The sequence below is a fragment of the Alternaria ethzedia genome, assembly GCF_023757985.1.
Source record: "Alternaria ethzedia strain BMP 0044 chromosome Unknown scaffold_48, whole genome shotgun sequence".
Lineage (NCBI taxonomy): Eukaryota > Fungi > Ascomycota > Dothideomycetes > Pleosporales > Pleosporaceae > Alternaria > Alternaria ethzedia.
Genome location: NW_026056241.1, coordinates 110,094 through 128,811, shown reverse-complemented (window position 1 = coordinate 128,811; position 18,718 = coordinate 110,094). Strand labels below are relative to the sequence as shown.

Genomic DNA, 18,718 nt, shown 5'->3' with positions numbered 1-18,718 from the left:
ACACAGTAAGAACCCCAATAACCCGTCGCTGAATTCCGAAGATACGAATAGCATGCCAAAACTCCACATCATTCGAGGGAAAACCTGGATACCCTAGAGCCTACGTTGACATTTGGTCACGTACTTTGCGTGTTTCCATCTTGATGTAGGCTCCCGGGTGCTCAGTGCTTTCCTTTCTGAACTACTCCTCCCTCTCCGTAACCGTCCATCGCCGCTTAGGCCCATGACTATGCTCGTAAACGTCGTCCAACTTTGGCGGCCCCCAGAGTCCGTTGTTGGCCTTTGGGGCGACCTTGGCGCCCCAGAGACCGCCAGCAGAAGTACTTGGAGCGCTCTGTTTGCGAGTCTGGGCACTAACTAGAGGAGTCGGTTTATCATTGACTTCTCGCTCTTCTTTCGAATCGAGTTTTGTCAAGCGATTGCTCACATCAGACGCGCCATCCAAGTGTGCGATAGAGTTGCTCTTGGATTTGGAGGCAACTGCGGCAGCGGAAGTCGACTTTGGCGGCTGTGGATGCTGGTTTGAGAAGTTGAGGACCATGTCGGCTTCGGTGGCGGGTGTGCTTGCGCCTGACCATAATCCGCCTGATGGAGATGCAGCACCGCTTGTCGCACTCTGCGCAAATCTCGAGTTGGATCCTGAGCTCATCGTCCGTCGCACACCACCCAATGAGCTGTTCCAGTTCCTGTACGGCTCGCCGAGTGAGAAGGGGGAATCAAGTGGACTGCTAGTCGTCGATGATCCTGTGAACCTTCGTCGATACTCCAACGATGGACTTGCTGTGATGGCTGGGGATGATGTTTGTGTCTGCGCGGATGGCGGTTTTGAAGGGTCGACCCCGGGTCGTAGATGGTCAACTGAAGCTGAGAGCTTCATATCGTAGGTATCTGACATGCCGGGGTCTGCTACGGAAAGTCTTCGTGTGTGTATTGTGGCCGGTGCGGATGTCTGCCTAGGTTCATCTCTCCGGACTGCCATGGACAGCGACGCCAGACCTATATCCATCAAGACAGGCTGGTTCGTCATGGCGCCGAGCAGCGCATTGCATCCTGCTCCATGAGTAATCAGAATCAGAACCAGCTCTTCCTCCTCATCCGCGGTAGGATCATCGCTGAAGTTGGGGAAGGGGTCGGACTTGGTGTGCGACATAGGCGGTGGCGTCAAGCGCAGCGGTTCCTTAAACATGAAGCCAGGGAACTGATCCTTTGGAGGCGCTGTTCCGTGGACTCGATACCACTCCATCATGCCGGCAAGGCCTTTCCTGAAGCGCTTGTGCATTGTGCTCCATTCGTCGCCGTACTCGCCGCCGTCGCCCCAGTTCTGTGGTGCACGCATGCTGTCCCATTGGAAGTCTACTTTGACGCAGGCTTCTTGAGCGTGCGCGACGTAGCCTCGCGGTATCGGATCGGCTGGGGAGACGGAGTAGGAGGGATGCGGCGGTTCGTAGACGCGGTTGGGTATCGCGGTCGGCTTGGGTGTCTGAGTTGGCATCGCCAGTGGTGCGGTTGCTTCTTTCGATGGTGTTCGTTCCAGACCCAGTGGGCCAGCGTAACTGCTGGAGCGCTCTCGAAGCGGCGCAAACTGAGCCAGACTGCTCATAGCAGTGCCAGCTCCTCTACCACCATTCGGTGTGCTAGTCCCCGACTTGTTCCCCATCCAACCTCCTGGGAAGTGGCCCTTGCTGCTGTTCGGGTTGGGCTGTTCTTGTATGTAGTCGCCCCGCCGCAGCAGATCGGCTTTGGCGCCTGCCACCATCATGGTCGAGTTCGGCGGCGCCGTGATGTCGGCGTAGTATTCGGGAGACAACCATTCGCCCAGGAACGCGTCGATGCGCAGGAGCACCCTCTCGGGGCCTGTGTGAGGCCGCGGCAGTATCTCGAGATTGGGGTCGGCGAGCGGCTCGAAGGTTCGGGGCTGCGACGAGGTGGATTTGGTGCGCGGCGCTTTCGGCGAAGGGACTCCCAGCGAGCCATTGGCCTCTTTTGAGGGGGGTGTCGGCACATTGAGCTGTGGCGTGGTAGGCGAGTGGTATTGCGAGATGCCGGCTGCGACCGCGGTGCTGGTCTGGACGCATCGCAGGAAGGGACTCGAGTGTATGATGATCTTGCGCTTCTTCTTCTTGGGCCGCCCTTGCGCCTTGCCGTCCTTGGAGATGCTCAGCTTGCTGAAGTCGAGATGGGCGGGGTCGTTGGTGGTCGCGTTCTTCGCATCTTCCGCCTGCTGGATGTCTCGCTCATGGAGGAGGGCGGCTATGCGCTGGCCGAGGGCCTTTGCCTGAGACCAGCCGCCGTACGTGAGGGGCGGATCATACGGCGTGGGCGAGGAAAGATGCCATGACTTGTCGGCAGCGTCGAGTCGGGCGCCGTGTCTGGGTGCAAGTTAGCTACAGAAGCGGAATGTGGAGCCGTCAAGGCTGGGTGAGACGGTACCTGGCGACGACTACGACTGCAGGACCCTTCGCCATGCCCCGCTAGAGATGCTTCGCGTGCGTCTGGCGTGCAGCTGTGCGACGGTCGTGTATGCAATGCGCCTCCAATACGAACAAGCAAGTCGGTGGAGAGAGCGATTGTAGAGGCTTGAAAAGAAAACAAGGTGACAGCTGCGCGGCGTCAAGTGATGCTGCAGACGCTCCAGGGTTCACTATAACTTTGCGACCCTGCAGACGCTATGACACCATCGTCTCTCGCGCTGACAGCTGGAGCGGGCGCTCGAGAGGGGTTGGTCTGGTGTTAGGCTGTTTGTCCTCGACGCCACACTGCCGCCTGGTGTTTCACTGCTGCATGCAGGTGTCGACTTCTTTCTCTACTTTCGCGCACGTGTTGGCTACAAGAGAACGCGTAGGTCAAAACAACAAAAACTTTGTCTCGCCTTCGCATATGTCATCTTGGTCCGGCGGCGGACTTAAGACGCCGGTGGGGCCGGGTAGAGCCCTGACAGCCCTGGAGCACGCCATCAATTTGCATGTGATGACTATTCTTGATTCGACTAAACACGCCTACTCCAAATAGTCTCCCTGCGTCTCCTTGTGTATAACGTCGAACAGCGGTTTCGCACTGAACCACCCAGCCAGCGAGCTTCCAATCGTCTTGTGTGTGTAAACCGCATCCTCCTCTGTAATCTTCACCGTCTCGCCACCCCGCCCAACCGCCGCTGCATCCGCCATCAGCTGTGATTGACAGCACTTCTCCATGCTAATGAACCAGAACACTGCCTCCTCAACGCTCTTGCCTACAGTCAGAAGGCCGTGGTTTTGGAGCAGCGCAGCCTTCTTGTCGCCTAGACACTTTGCAATGTTCTTGCCCTCTTCCTCGGCCAGTACGACACCGTTGAACGACTCGTAAATGACGTGGTCGTTGTGGAACGCGCATGAGTCTTGTGTTATGGTATCGAGTTTGCGACCAAGTGCGCAGAATGTGCGACCGTAAATCGAATGAGAGTGCGCTGCGGCGACGACATCGGGGCGGGCAGAATGGACAGCGTGATGGATCATATAAGCTGCCGTGTTCAGCAGTCGGCACTCGCCACCATCGATGACCTCGCCCTTTGCGTTGACGAGAATGAGGTCTGAGGATTTGATGAGGCTGAAGGCGACACCGAACGGGTTGACCCAGAAGGTCGTAGGGTCCACAGGATCCTAAAGCAATCAGTATACTGCGCACAACATGTGCTACACGACTTACCCTCAGCGTGATATGGCCAGCCACCCCCTCATCAAACCCGTACTTTCCAAAGATGCGGAAAGCAGCTGCCAGTCGGCCCTTCAGGTACGCCCGCTCCTTGTACGGATCGTCAAACTTTGGTGGCTTGGGAAACTTCAGCATCTCGATCTTTCCATCTTTCTGATTCAGACCAGGCTCGTCCGGTGCCACCGTGTTCGCTCTGGTCTCGTCGCCTGCTTGAGGCTCGATTGCTGACGGTGGAGACATATTGTATTCTTAGATATAGTCGGGTAGATCTGATAGGTAAAGAAGAGCTCCAAACGAAGACGAAGTAGCACGAGTATCGAAACAGCAGTAGAAAGAGCCCTCCGTTACAACGTGCGGCAATAAACAGAAGTCGCGACGGACCAACCTTGGGAACCGCCACCCCTCCTACAAAGGCAACCACGACCTCGGTCACTACCTCGGAACTACAGACGTAAGCACCCTATCTGCCTAAGTAATCACCTGCGTTATCAGAACGCTTCTAATAGTCGCTTAAAGCTTAACCTTTCTATAGTTTATAAGAATTATATAACTTATTACTTATTAGTTAAAGCTAAATTTTACTAATACTTACTAGTAAAGATATAGCTATAAGTTTATACTTAAAAAGACTTAATTACTACTACTTTTATTTTATTTTATACTACTTTAAATATACTACTATAAGCTACTATATTAATTTTATTTACTAATAACTTAAATAACTTAACTAACTTTATTAATATTAAGTAACTAGTAAGCCTTACTACTTATAAAAAAAAAAAAAACTTTATAAAGTATTTTTTATATACTTTATAGTAACTATAAAACTTTTAATACTTTTTTTTACTATATTAAGCTTACTTACTACTATTTTAAAAAGTATAGCTTTATTTATATTTATACTAAGTTTATTTACTATAAAGTAGTAAAAGTATATAAACTTTTCTTAAAACGCTATACTATTACTAAAAACTCTATATTTATAGCTACTTTAGCTAAGGTTAACTTATAGCTAAATATTATATTAGAGTAAAAACCTAAGGTCTAATACTATTAAGTAGAAAAAAATATAGCTTAGTTATAGCGTTAGTAAAACTTAGGCTATAAAAGAGATAAAATAAATATAACCTTTTTAAGCTAAGAGCTCTGCAACTCTTTGCTACTAGTTACCTATCCGGCGTTTAGCACGTTAATTAACAACACGTAGTTGGTCGGCGACTGATAACTAGATGCGTGTGCGGGGCGTGATGGGCGGGGCGGGGTAACTGTATCTACCGCCGCTCGGCTTTTATGATCAACGAAGGTTTTCGGTAGTGGACGGAAGTGGAACGTTTCCATGATTACGGTGGCGAACGGAGATGGAAAGTCTCCGTGATTATGGGTTCGGGGTGAGTTGAGAGTGAGAGCTCGGTATGCCCAGACTTCCGAAGGCGAGGTTGAGGCTGGAGTGGATGGAATGAAGACACCGGTCCGAGGAATAGGCATGTATCTTGCGTGGATGGGTGTCGAGATTACTATAACCTTGACATGATCGCGAAGAATGAAGAATAGAGTGCTTCTTTGGCACAGACTAGGGCCCGGTCTTGGTTCAAACTGGTCATCGAAATTGTACTTTAGTAGCTGGGTATACACAGTTGGGAAAATTGAAGCCACCTCTAAAATTGTTCGGACATGCAGTTTCAAGGTAGATTACTGAAACTCACAAGCATACCCCGGTTAACATCAATGTGGGCAGTGAGCCAGGTATCTTATGTCCGTATAATTCTAATTTCTTGATATGTGCTGGTAAGAGGTCGACCGCAGTACGAGGGTGAGGTCTTATTTTACTTTCCCTTCGCACACCAGTAGTAGCACATGACCAAAGCAGGCAAGCTACTCAGATTGTTACAAGGCAACCGGAACAGACACGGACATACTAGTGTTATGACTTCCAACCGACGCGTGATAGTATTTCTAGCTTCTACGACCACACGCAAGCGTATATGCCATATAGATATCAAGGAAGGGCCGCGGACCGACTATGCGATGTGCAAGGAACATGTGAGAACTGGAAATAACACATTTCGGCATGCAATCACGAAGTAGTTGGAAACCAAATGTGCCTAGGTACTACCACTACTGCTGCGTCTATCCCAGCGCGAACTGATCTCCATGTTTGTGTATGCAGACTAGGTATGCCATGCATGCGAGGAGCATACACCCCTACCGCTAATTCTGTCAGGTAGGAGAGAATCGTGCTCATATTATGCAGGTGAAGTATAGTCCCCGTTCTGGAGCTGTGCATGGCGTTTTGAGTACTAAGACTAGTACCGACATCACCCTGCATCATGTCGCGGAACGGTGGAACGGTGGAACCGGGTGACTGCGTTAGGATATGCATGTCGGTTCCCGTGTATTACTATGGAACCACAGATGCTTGTGAGATGATTTACAGCAGGATTTGGTAATGGCTGACAGTCGTGCGCTACTCATGTATTTCTTTGTGGTTTTGAAATCTTCCTAAAGTCGGGGTTCAATATAGATGCTTGGTCTCTCTCTCTAACACGGGTAACAAGAGACAAAGAACGAGTAATGGTGCCTTTCCAATGTGGCTTCCGTAATCTTGGGGAATGCGACAGTGGCTTCCAGTGTCACAACGGTATGTTCAGTCATAGAAGCCAGAGACAACTTGAACATTATGATCGAAGTCGAAAAGATGGTATATTATCGGAACTGTCTAGTAATCGTGCTAGACGCATACTCATTGCAATGTGACATCTCGACAAGGTCGGAGAAGCTGTAATGCGTTTGGAACTCAAGAGAAACTCTGCGCCTGCAATCGAGGGCGTAACATTATTCCCTTATCGAAGAAGAGGATGCATCTTTGACTCAGACCAGGGCCTGTTCATGCTCCGGACTGGCCATAGAAGTCGTAGTTTGGAGTTAGGGATAATTGCGATAAGTCTATTGTCATTCTCCCTCATGTGTGACGTCCAATATGGAGAGCGCGTATCCTGACCTGTGATATCACCAGACATCTGCTTGACTCGCAACCACCGGAAACAGACTGCCGATCAGTTCTCCAAGGAACACTTTGCTAACCACACTGCGCAACCCCCACTGTGTCGGTTTCGCCGTGCTTCTCATGCGCAGCCGATCTGATTGGCTTTCATCCTTCTCGAACTGAAATTGCGATGCAGGATCAAAGTGGAGCGATTTGCGGCATTGTATCTTCGATCATTTCGAGTCAGACTAAAGATCCACTTGAAGTAGATCACTACAAGCGAGGCGACGTTCAGCTGAGCGTTCCGTGGCGCCACGGGAATCCGGCATGTCAGAATGTCAATCACGGCTCCCAGCGCCTCGCACTGACTGTGCTCGTCACGTTCGCGTGGCATGCATGTCTGCTTCAAACACTCCATGTATTGCCTTTCTCGCGAACGACTCGCGGAGCAATTATGCTGTCATACAGACGTAGTGCTGTTGATGATTACCCGGTGGGGGTTACAATAGACTATCTTGAGTATTGTGATCCGGCGAAGCCTCACCGGAGACTTTTGTCGCTCGACCGTTCACGGTAGCCGAGAAGTAGCGTGTTTGCCGTCGTGAGCACACTTGACACTTGTGAGGGTGGTGCAGATCAGCGTGGTAGCTTGTGCAATGCTACGTTACCACAGTCTCCCACGCTTGGATGCTTCTTCTAACTTCCGTCCGATTGGGGGTATGGCTGCGCCTTCGTACCGTTTCGGACGAGGGTCCTGTCGGTCGCAGTCTCCAGATGTATCATATTGGCGAGCTAGTATCGAGTCCAAGACATCGCCGATATCTGGGTAGCTGCAGTGTCGCTTAGTGTAGCGCCATGCTGGGTGGTAATGCTCACTGCCTCCACTTTACATGGAATCTTCTCCTGTTGGTGACTGAAGAACGACCGGCAATGACGCCAGCTGCCCATCACGGCTTGTGGAGACGCTCTTTCATTAAGATTGCGTGACTGTTGGGATTTTTCGACACGCCTACTGCTAAAAGCATGTACTGCTATGTTGGCGTCAACGGGTACTCTACACGCTGTCTGAGCTCTCCGAACCCAATTGCCTTACAGGACACATAAAACTGCAGATCCCACGGACGAATCAACCAAAAGCATTCGCTGGGAAAATGTTCCGGCTTTCAAAACATGACGACGATTAGCCGTGCACGGTTTCCGTACCGTGCTGGGGGAAGCTGTTGCCGGGAAGCCCGATGACCCGGCGTTCGAGCCGAATCGTAATTTCGTGGCTCCCAATAAGGAATACGACTGGTGAGAAAGTGCCAAAAAGGACGCTGGTAGGACGCGCCATCGTCTAAAGTAACTAGAGTTGGAGATGCAGACAGCCTTGGAAGTGGAGGTGAGTGGAGGCCAGGATCTGCGGCTAGGGCGCGGGCTGGCGCATGACGTAGCGTGGATACAAGCAAAAAGCACACATTCCGAAGGACACGTCGATGCAGAGCCCGATGCCAATCTGAGCAGCGGAATCAGCTCTCTCCCATCTCTCCTAATCTTTCTTCCATCTATCAGAATCTCTGGCCGGTGTCTTGAGCGTCGTCGAGAAGCGATTCCAACGATGCTGTCGCGGTTCGATAAGCGAGCCCTGCCGTGGAAGCGTAAATCGACGGGGAAGGCTAAAAGGAAAATGCCGAAAGCCAAAGACGCATCGACGACCTCTCTCCGAGGCTGAGGAATGGCTCTACTCAGATCCCGGACACATCCTGCACCGATTTCCGGCAGCGCAATCGATCGACGTGAGTGGTGGGTCTGCCCTGCTCCCATCAGCTCTGCACTCTGCCTTAGCGGGCCGCCCATCGATGATGCTAGGAGCAGATCAATCTTGAGGCTTGCAGATGTCGGCGAGCAGCGATGTGAGTGGGCCGCTTGGCCCAAGAGCGGGAGGACCGTTCCTCCGCCCGCAGATCCACCTGGCCTAATTGCGACAGTTCAGCTCTCGCCGCGGGCCATGAGATCCACACTATAGGACTTCGGTCAACCCCGCCTACTTCCTAAACTCGATCAACACTAGCGAGGTATCTCGTACTTCCATCTAGAGCCACGGCAGACGTGGTCGCCGACCATTCATGGAGCAGCTAACAGGCTGCTCGCTTGCAGGCTATCGTGGCTTGCCCACGCTGTTGAGAACGACATTGCACCCCAACGGCGGTGCCTGTGCTTGCCGCCTCGTCAACTACGGAAAGAGAACGTGTTTGACGGGAGTGGAGACGGGCAAGGCGTGGTGATGCAAAAACAATCATGGAAAATGAAACGCGAGACATGTGATATCTCACTCCTGCAGAATGCATGTCGTGGATGCGGTACGGTTACCACTCTATTGGAATCTTCTTCTCCGACAGTCTAGCATGGGCTCTGAAAGACTGCAGATCGAAGCAGGTTCTGAGGGACGGAGAATCTCGACCACGAGGACTCCAGATGACTTTACTGGACGCCATGGCATCGATGTGCAGCCTCTCAGCTATACCAGGCTGATGACAAAGCTCCCAAAACGGTACTCCTGTTGACCGGTCTTGGATAACCTTCACATAGATTGACTGAGCCCCGCTCCTTGCAGCGATTGTGTTGAGTCGCTGCGGCATTTGTCCAGATCAAATCGCCATAGCTCAAGCTTCCCCACTCCGGCTGGGTCCTTAGTTGCATTGGCTTGGTTCATTCGACTACGGAGCAAGCGCAGCCTCCCCACCTACTCCATACGGTGGAGCTCATGCACCATGCGTGCGCGTCAATGCACTCACTCATGCCAAAAACGACGTACCAGACGTGTCAAGCTCGGCTAGGATGCATGATCGCCGACCTGCATTATCGACTCTAGGGCTGTCTTGAGCCATCCACAGAGCTCATCCTGGTTCGAGGGACTAGCTCATGCGCGTAGAGCTGTTGATACTCATCGGGAATACTCACAAGCTCAGACTATGACGACAAGCTGTTGATCAATACTATCAAAGTACATGTGCCCCGCTCGTGGTCTGTGAGCTCTGCCGCATCTGATCGTAGCTTTTGAAGCCATTGGGATATATAGGGACGACCTGAGTATCATTGGAGGCATATCTTTCATGTTCCTCTCAACTCATGTTACAGATTTTCAGTGAGTCGGCCTCTCATCCTCAACATATCCTCATACTGATCCAGCTTCCTAGAGAGACATAAAAAGAAGCGCTCCTCCCAGGCATCCGTAGATTCTCAAGATCTTAATAGACGCTCAGCCTCCATCGCATCTATCGAGACCGACGTAACCTCGTCTCCTCCGTCCACGAAGTATTCATCTTCGCCGCCGTCATTACCAGTCACCAAAGGTCGACCCTCTCCGGCACAAATCAGCTACTCCACTTCGGCAGTACCTGGAATTAATCCCCAACCATCACCAGAACCTACTGTACGACCCAGTCCAGTGATAAGGAACACCTTACCACTCACAGAGTCAATACCTTCGGTCTCCCCTGCATCATCTCGTGTTGCTCCTACAACACCCACACCAGCTCGCCGTAACACGGAGCTAATTTTTGACTTGTCTCCGCAGCCAGACAGTCCTACTTCACCATCCCCCATCCGTTTCTCAGTGAGCTCCAACATCTCATTTGAGTCCGTGGTTACCATCAAATCTCCACAACCTTCAACGCCCATCATGCAATCCCCCAGACCCACCTCGTCTAGGCAACAGACGAACGGCGCGAACGGCTCATCTGCGGTTTTCTCTCCACCACAGTCACCTCAAGCCCTTTTCCGCACAAAGGGTCGTCTGCCATCATTCACCTCTTCTCGCGCCACCAGCGGAAACTTCAGCATGATGAAGTCGTCGTTCAACAACTTGAAGCGAGGAAACGGCAACCAGTACCAAACATCCATGGTCCAGGACTCGGCAGCCTCTCTCCGGAAGAAGAGCATGGCCGAGCTGGGCGCCGGTGTGTTCCAGAGCATCGGCAACGTCTCTTACGTTGCCTTCCTGGAATGGATCAGATCTGAACGTCTGACCACTCTCCCTCACAAGGGCAGTCGCTGGGACAAAGTTTTGATCCGCGCTCTGTACTTCGCTGAGCAGCTTCACAAATTTGAGCAAGCTGTCAAGCCATTTGCTCAGGACAGCAGCTCGGCAGCTACCATCGGATATGGACATGCCCAGCTCCTTCTCGAGTTGAGCCACCACAACTCTGAGGCTCTCGACAAGGCCTTCTCCGTCTTCTACAAGTTTGCCATGTCGTTCCAGTCGGTTCTGCACCGCTCAGAGCTCTTGACATCAGGTAGCTCAGAGATCCGCGAGCAGATCTGCTTGTTGTACACAGACCTCATCACCCTCGTAGTAGATGTGGCCATCAAGTTCTACAAGACCGTCAAGGGCATGACTCCCGGCCGGACAACGCTTGACATCTTTGAGCTCTTCGGTGAGACCATTGATGCTTTCCGTACTCGCCAGAACACCGTTGTCGAGTTGATCTGGCAGTCTCAGATCGAAGGCGGAGAATTTGAAGAGGGTGAGGCTATTGATGTTCAGCACTTGAGCCGCTGGTTGGCTTCGCAAGACCGTGTCATTGCCGCCATCACCAGAGACCATGAGACATATGTAGACAACCAAGCCGAGTTTACTTGCCTCTGGTTCAACAAGCACATGACCAGGTTCTTCCAGAGCGAGAACAAGGTCTTCCTTGTTACCGGTCAGTCGGGCGCTGGAAAGACGACATTGGCGGGATCGATCGTCGAGCGATTGCAGCGACCTATGAACAAGAAGCAGTACGACACACTCTTCTGTTCGCTGTCGCCTGACATCCCGACTGCTGCTACATCCTTGGCAGTGGTAAAGTCGCTCCTGTACCAACTGCTTAACCTTCGCATTGGTAACATGGGTGTGTACCACGCTCTTTTCAATGCCTACAACCGATGCAGAGGCACCGACGATATCAAGGCCTACGAAGAGACCATGTGGCAGGCACTGGGCGAGGCTCTCCAACAGCCCGTATCTGGTAGCAACGAGTTGGTCATGGTTGTCGACGGTCTTGATGAGATCGCAGCCTCCAACAGCGCCTCTGTTCAAGCTATGGGTGGTTTCAGCCCAGCTGATCTGCTTGAGAGGCTAGCTAAGGTGACTCAACAAGGTCATGGAGTCAGACTCATCACATTGTCATCTTCCATGAAGATGCCAACTTCGGCCAAGGGAGTTCAGCATCAGATCGTCAAGGAGGATGTTCGAGACGACCTTCACGCCGTTGCTCTACGTGCTTTGATCCACAACCACCACTTCCATGGCCAGCGTCCTTTCGACCAAGAGCAGCTATTGGACCGCATCATCACTATGTCCAACGGATCTTTCCTCCATGTCACCTTGACTTGCGAGTTGCTGAACACCCAGAAATCACCGGATGCGTTGATCAAGACTCTGGAGAGCTTTGAGTCCTCGAAGCCGTCCGTTCAGGACCTCACTCTCAAGCTCTTTACCGCTCTCAACCCAACCAACGAGGCAAAGACTTTATTGTCATGGGTTTTGGCTGCCGAGCGACCTCTCACAATCGATGAGATCAACACCTTGTTCTCAGTCGACGTGCAGCGCAGCACCGTAACCGACAAGGGCGTCAACACGAACGAGATCTTCAGGACTCTTGAGCCGCTGTTTACTCTGCACCAACGCATCGTTCGTTTCAAGCATCCCGTCATCCACTCCACCCTTCACGACTTCTCCGCCAACGGAAAGATCCCCATTCCTCTGAAGGACAGTGAGACCGACATGCTTCTCAGGGTTCTTGCTTACACCAAGCACACCCTGAAGGACCACAACACTGAACCTACTTTTGACACGTTTGATCCTACCACACCCGACAGGCTGTTCAGGAGGCATCCTTTCCTCGAGTACGCGGTACGCTACTGGGTTCTGCATCTTCAGCAGTCTCCACTGGCTCCCAAGTCTACTGGCGAGTTCAAGCCTACTGCCGAGCTTCAGAAGGTATTCCCCCAAAGCACCATGTTCCCCATCCTGGAGTCTTACTGCTGGGACACTCAACTCCCCATCCCCGAGGCTTTGGATCTGCAAAAGCTTGTGGTCGTTCTCCGCAAGAGCACCCTCCCAGAAAACCACCCTGGTCTTCTCCAGACGTACCTGTCCATCGCGACGAGCTATCTGCTCATCTCCAACATCCCGGAAGCGACCAAGTACCTCTACTTGTGCACCTTCGTCAGCCGGAAGGTCTTGTCTGACATGCATCCGTTGACTCTAGAGTGTGCTAGTCAGTTCTTGAAGATCACTGAGACCCAGACTACAACCACGAGGACTGAGATCATGACCCATCGTGAAGAGATCCTCAAGGTTCTGATCACGACTTATGAGCGCCAGTACGGAAGTACCTCTGAGCTAGTCATTGAGACTCGCAAGCTTCTCGCCCAGCTCTACGCCCATATCAACGAAGAGGATAAGTCTATCGAGATCTACCGTCTCATCCAGGATGCAACCATCCAGCTTTACGGCAGGGATTCGCACCAGGCCCATGACATCAACGACCACCTCAAGGTCACTCTCGGAAAGGATACCGGCGATCGCGAGATCGAGATCTACGACGACTTCACTTTGGATTATGACCACGAGGAAGAGGAGGCCACTGAAGCCCTCACTATCTCCACTATCAACGCTCAGTTGATCCAGATCCAGAAGCTTCTCTCTATGAAGAAGTTCGCGGAGGCTGAAAGGATGTATGTCGAGCTTTGGATGGAAGTCTCCTCCAAGTGCCGCACCGTCCAATCTGTGGAATGGCATGAGAAGAACATTGAGATCGCCACCTCTTATGCCCAGTTCTTGAAGAACCAAAAGCGTACCAGCGAGTCTACCGCCATTTTGTCTTCAGTCTGGCAACAGTACGAGTCGCACCAGTTATCTTTCGCAAACAGCATCGTCTCGCGCCTCTTGACTGTCGGCAAGGAGATGCGAAGCATGAACGCCCACTCGCAAGCTCTCTCGATCTTCAAGTTCGCCCATTCTTACCACAAGAACATGAGCTCTCAGGAGAGCAGTGAGTCTCGCGAGGTCAGCCAGCAACTGTCTGAGACTTCGAAGGAGCTCGTCCAGCACAGCCTGAACAGCACTGGAACTACCACTACGACGACTGTATCGGAATCTGTCTACCAAGATGTGTTCTTCTCGACCATCGCAAGCTCCAAGACTATTGAGGCAAGCACCATGTCGCTAGCCAGGCAGCTTGTCACTCAACACATGGCAAACAAGAACTACACCGCTGCCATCAACGTCATTCACGCGACTCTGCAGCGCACTTGGTCTTCATTCCTTGCCAACTCCATCCACGACGTCACAATGGCGACTGTGTTCACCCAAGAGTCTATCGAGCTTGTCGAACGCCTCGCCGAGTGCTACTTGCAGACCCGTCAGCTTGACAAGGTTGATGATGTGTACAACCGCTTCTTCCGCGCGGTCTTGGTCACCGAGAAGGTCGACAAAGCCACCTTCGAGAGATCGAAGAACCTGTTGATCAACTTCTACGACAAGCACGGCTACGCCGACAAGGCTATCAGCACGTACCAGGAGATCTTGGTTGTGTACCGCGCACGTCTCGGTCACACCCACGAGCTCACCATCCAGACCTTGTACATCTTGGCCCAGAGATGCCGTAGCCACCCTCGCAACCACGGCTACTGGCTCGACTACTACCTGCAGATCATCACTGCTCTCAACAAGGACTCCGATGTTTGCCACAAGGACGCACTAGACGCCATGCTGGTAGTCACTGTCACCTACTGGGAAGACCGCAGGTACGCTGAGGCAGTGACCTTCTACGGAGTCTTGTGGAACACCTTCGTCCGCCAAACCAAGCAGCACAAGGTCTTCACCGACGTCAAGTTTGTCGAGACGCTGTACGAGCGATACTACCAGTGCCTGGAGGAGACTAAGGCCAACTGGTCTGAGCTCTACAAGGTTACCAAGGAGTACCGCGAGACTGCCATTGCTGTCTTCGGTGCTGAGTCGACCACCGCTATCAGCGCAACTCTCGCACTTGCTCAGGTTGCTCAGAGCAGCGAGGCGCACATGTCTGAGGCTATCTCTCTCTACGAGGCGGTCCAACAGTCGGGCAAGCAGGTCACGACGACCACCAGCACCACTGAGATCAACCAAGCGCTGTCTTCGCTCTACGTCAAGCAGATGCACTCTTCGCTGTCTAGCAACATGAAGGCCGAGACTGTCCAGCGTGCTCTGAGCATGTCTGAGTCGCAGTTCCAGCAATCTACCCGCGAAAACGGCTACAGCCACGAGTCCTCACTCACTAGCTTGAGGGAGCTTGCGTCTTTGTACTCGCGCCAGCAGAAGTCGGACGTTGCGGTCAAGCAGATCTCCAAGGCTGTTTCCGAGATTGTGTCTAAGGAGACCTCGTCGCAGAAGCAGATCGAGTCGGCCAAGTCCATTGCCGCCACCTTCCAGGCTATTGAGCAGACCAGCACTGCTCACGCCATGGTTCAAGAGCTTCACCGTCAGATCTGCGCCAAGGATGCCCGCAACGCCTCCAAGTGGTCGTTCGACTTGACCAAGAGCAGCCGCACCGCGATTGCCTTCCTGGCATCTCTCCAGTACAACCTGCGCAGGGATCTCAGCATTGGCTTCTCGGAGATCTACGCTGATCTGACCATGGAGTACATCTACTGGGTGCAGTTCCACTCGACTCTGGACAACAACGAGAGCCTTACCAACATATTGCTCGCTGCCGCTCCTCTCCGCTACTTCTTGCGCCGCAACGATCAGCAAGACATGATCACCGTTGTCGAGGAGCAAGCCGTTGGTCTGTTCGTCAAGCGCGACGCCCAGGACCTGAAGGACTTCAGCAAGGAGTCGCCACGCATCTTCATCATTGGCATCCTTGACTATCTCGGCCACGGACGCAACAAGAACTTCAACCGCGCCGTTATTCTCTCCAGCAATGACAGCGTCGCCAAGCTCACCAAGGCGAAGAAGTTCCACGAGGCTTACGACATTGCCAACCTTGGCTTCCTCTTCGCCCGCAAGAACGACGGTTACAACGGTCCTCGTGCTATCAGCATGGGCTTCAAGCTCGCCTCCCTGCTCGTCGGCCGGGATGGTGAGAAGTGCCCCGACGCCACTCTCCGCAAGAAGATGCTGGACCTTTCCAACCGCATCGTCAAGCAGATCTTCGAGATTTGCAAGAACCTCAAGATCAACTTCGCTCAAGTCCAGCTCTACGAGCTGTCCCACCTGTCCGCTCTTCTCGGCGAACAGGAAGACTACGAGACCCTCGAGTGGCTCCTCACCACTCTCTGGCAAACCCGCGACGCCCAGCGCTCATGGCCCTCCGAGGTCCTGCTCAACCTCGGTCGCCGTCTCATCTGCGCCCGCTACCTGGCGAACCACCAAGTCAAGGCCATCCGCCTCGCCGAAGACATCGCTTACAACATGCGCCGTGCCCACGGTCCCCGCGCCCCCGTCACCATCGAGACGTACGAGCTGCTCGCGCAGCTCTACACCTCCACCGGCCACGCCTACCAGGCGCAAGCCGCCAAGGGCGAGAAGACGGCCAGCCTCGCAGCCGACTACTTCAAGAAGGCCATCAGCGTGCACGAAGACATCCTGCGCGTCCTCGTCAACGACCAAACCTCCGCCTCCAACGACTCGGACGACGAAGACGACACCACCGCCGAGCTCCTCGCTCGCGAAGGCGTCAACGTCCAGAACTCACCTAACAGCCCCCGTCCCGCGGCCGTCGACTCAAACACACTCGACAAGTCGGCCACTGCGCTCAAGCACTTGCACCTCCTCAAGCTGGCGTACCAGCGCTACGGCGGCTGGCCCAAGAGCTACAGCGAGTACGAGCATCTCAATGCTCAGCTCTTCCGTCTTTTCGGCGCAGAGGCCAAGTGGAAGGGTGTTGAGGGCACCGAGAAGTGGGATGCGAAGACGTTCGGTGCTGGCAAGGCGGAGAGCCAGGAGGGTGGCTTCCGCGGTATTGCCGACTGGAGCCTTGGCAGTGAGGAGCTGGTTTCTGTTGGCCATGGACATGGTCAGGGACAGCATGGTGCTATGGTTGGTAATGGTGTTGTTGCTCCGCTCAAGACTCACATTGACTACTAAGAGGTTGCATTTGGTCTGTTTCGATTAGCGCGTTTTGATCGTTGCTCACACATTTCCTTGAGTCATTGAGTCATTGAGTTGGAGATGAAAGAGGTTTTGCTTGTTTCGATCAACAGGTTTTGATCGTTTTTACAAAAGTTTACACTTTTCTTCCTTTGTGTCAGTTAGCTAGTTGGTAATAATAGTTTCACGGAGTTTCTCAATCGATCATCCTTCTTTACATCTTTTCCATTGGTGCTGTGACGCTTACCTATATACAATGATACTTCAAGTTACCCTATCATCTGACTGTCCTTCTGTGCGTACTCTACTCTTTGCTCAACAACTGCGCAATCGAATCCGCTGTGGCGTTGTGGATAGGGAAGGTAGGATGTAGCTCGTTAAGCCACAAGTACTCGTTAACCGGGTACTCGCACGAAGCATCCTTGGTGTACCAATCTGGTGTTCCACTTTCAATCTGTTAGCAACTTTCTCTGTCATATCCAAGCAGTACTTACTTCATATACGCCGCACAGTAGCCCGTGACATTCTTCAATCCGGCCGTTTGCTCATAGCTCGCGGGGTCCTCAATAACCTTACTGAACAAGCTCCACGTATCATGCACAAACACCTCCGTCCCGCTGTGATTCGCCTGAAACGCATCCACCATCTCGCCGAGTCTCTTATTCCAATCTAGAATGACCTTTCCCTCGTTCTCCACCGCGTAACCGCCATCATCCTGGTTCAGCGTTTGCGGCGCAAGATTTACAGGCGGCACGCTCAGGAACAAGAAGTTGCGCGCTCCAGTTTCGTACACGTCGTTGAGGAGGTCGGAGTAGACAGAGAAGATGTTGTCGTAAAGCGTGGCGTTGTTGAGCCACCAGCTGTTTCCTACGTCGTTGATGCCGATGAAGAAGGCGAAGAGGGAGGAGGATGACGTCCAGGGTGCAGTCGCAGGGTGCGAACCGTACGTAGGCAGGAATTCGGTACGGACTTGGTTCTTCATGCTGATGACTGTGGGGGCGTATGGTGTCACGAGGTCGGAGTCAACAGTAGCGCCACCGTAGGCCATGTTATAGGTGAGTAGGTCGCTGGCATTGTAGGTTGTAGAGAGGAAGCCGACCCAGTTGGGACCGTTGGAGGACGTGTAGCCGGGGTACGCCGGGTTGCCGAACGGGTTTGAGGCGCTGGGTTGTGTCCCGTTTACATCGAAGCCGGTTTGTGTGTAGGAATCACCGAAGACGAAGAGTTGTTTGACATTTTCCCAGCCTGACCATGATGAACTGTTTGTGTATGGAGCCGCGAGGGTTGTAGTTGCTAAAGATAGCGTGAGGGTAATTGACTTGACCATTATGTTGTGCGTTATCTGCGGTTCAGACAGAATGAAGGTAGCGAGTAAATAGGCATTGAAGAGAGAACGGCACGGTAAGTATAACAAGGACAGAATGATGCCAGTACCCAACTAATCTGGGTCCGGACCAGACGATCTACAGGTGCGAACGAGGTAAATTGCTCGAGATTGCTTGACGTATGCGAACACCCCACATATTGCAACTAGAGCGCATACTACACTGAGTCGCTCGCGGAATAATTTTGGAAGGACGTTTGTGATGCACTAACGGCTTGCGCGTGAGTAGTGCGCGTAGAATGCTTGCCCGGAACGAGGTCCGAAGAGGGTGACGCTCCGTGTTGTAACGGGTATAGTGGGTCGGTGAGCATCATCGTCGACGCGCGATATTGGAGTTGCACTCCAGATTACTGATCTGAATGGATATGAAACACGTGCGATGTTTGTAACTGTGCTTACCTTGACACAGGGTGGCTGGTAGAAACTTCTGGCGCGAGGTCAGTGCGGCAGACGTTGTGAGATGCAGGCAACAATGATATGGCGCAGTCTTCGCGACCCTTGAATGTTCAAGCTCAGATGAGAGAGTATGCGAATTGATGTGTCCTCCTGGGGTATGCAAACG

General features: G+C 52.7%; 4 protein-coding genes across 4 annotated transcripts; 1 reads left to right on the top strand and 3 right to left on the bottom strand.

Moving 5' to 3' along the window:
- Positions 1 to 181: 181 nt before the first annotated feature.
- On the bottom strand, positions 182 to 2,678 carry J4E87_010432 (uncharacterized protein; the record flags this gene model as incomplete). Its single annotated transcript, XM_049382006.1, has 2 exons — positions 182 to 2,369; positions 2,674 to 2,678. 2 exons carry the CDS (start codon positions 2,676 to 2,678, stop codon positions 182 to 184), a joined length of 2,193 nt encoding a protein of 730 aa, XP_049228277.1.
- A 318-nt stretch (positions 2,679 to 2,996) lies between these two features.
- On the bottom strand, positions 2,997 to 3,927 carry J4E87_010431 (uncharacterized protein; the record flags this gene model as incomplete). Its single annotated transcript, XM_049382005.1, has 2 exons — positions 2,997 to 3,635; positions 3,682 to 3,927. The coding sequence occupies 2 exons, from the start codon at positions 3,925 to 3,927 to the stop codon at positions 2,997 to 2,999; spliced, it is 885 nt and encodes a 294-aa protein (XP_049228276.1).
- A 6,404-nt stretch (positions 3,928 to 10,331) lies between these two features.
- Positions 10,332 to 16,769, top strand: J4E87_010430 (uncharacterized protein; the record flags this gene model as incomplete). The annotated part of the gene is made up of 1 exon (XM_049382004.1): positions 10,332 to 16,769. One exon carries the CDS (start codon positions 10,332 to 10,334, stop codon positions 16,767 to 16,769), a length of 6,438 nt encoding a protein of 2,145 aa, XP_049228275.1.
- Positions 16,770 to 17,076: 307 nt separating this feature from the next.
- On the bottom strand, positions 17,077 to 18,099 carry J4E87_010429 (uncharacterized protein; the record flags this gene model as incomplete). Its single annotated transcript, XM_049382003.1, has 2 exons — positions 17,077 to 17,218; positions 17,267 to 18,099. 2 exons carry the CDS (start codon positions 18,097 to 18,099, stop codon positions 17,077 to 17,079), a joined length of 975 nt encoding a protein of 324 aa, XP_049228274.1.
- Positions 18,100 to 18,718: the final 619 nt, after the last annotated feature.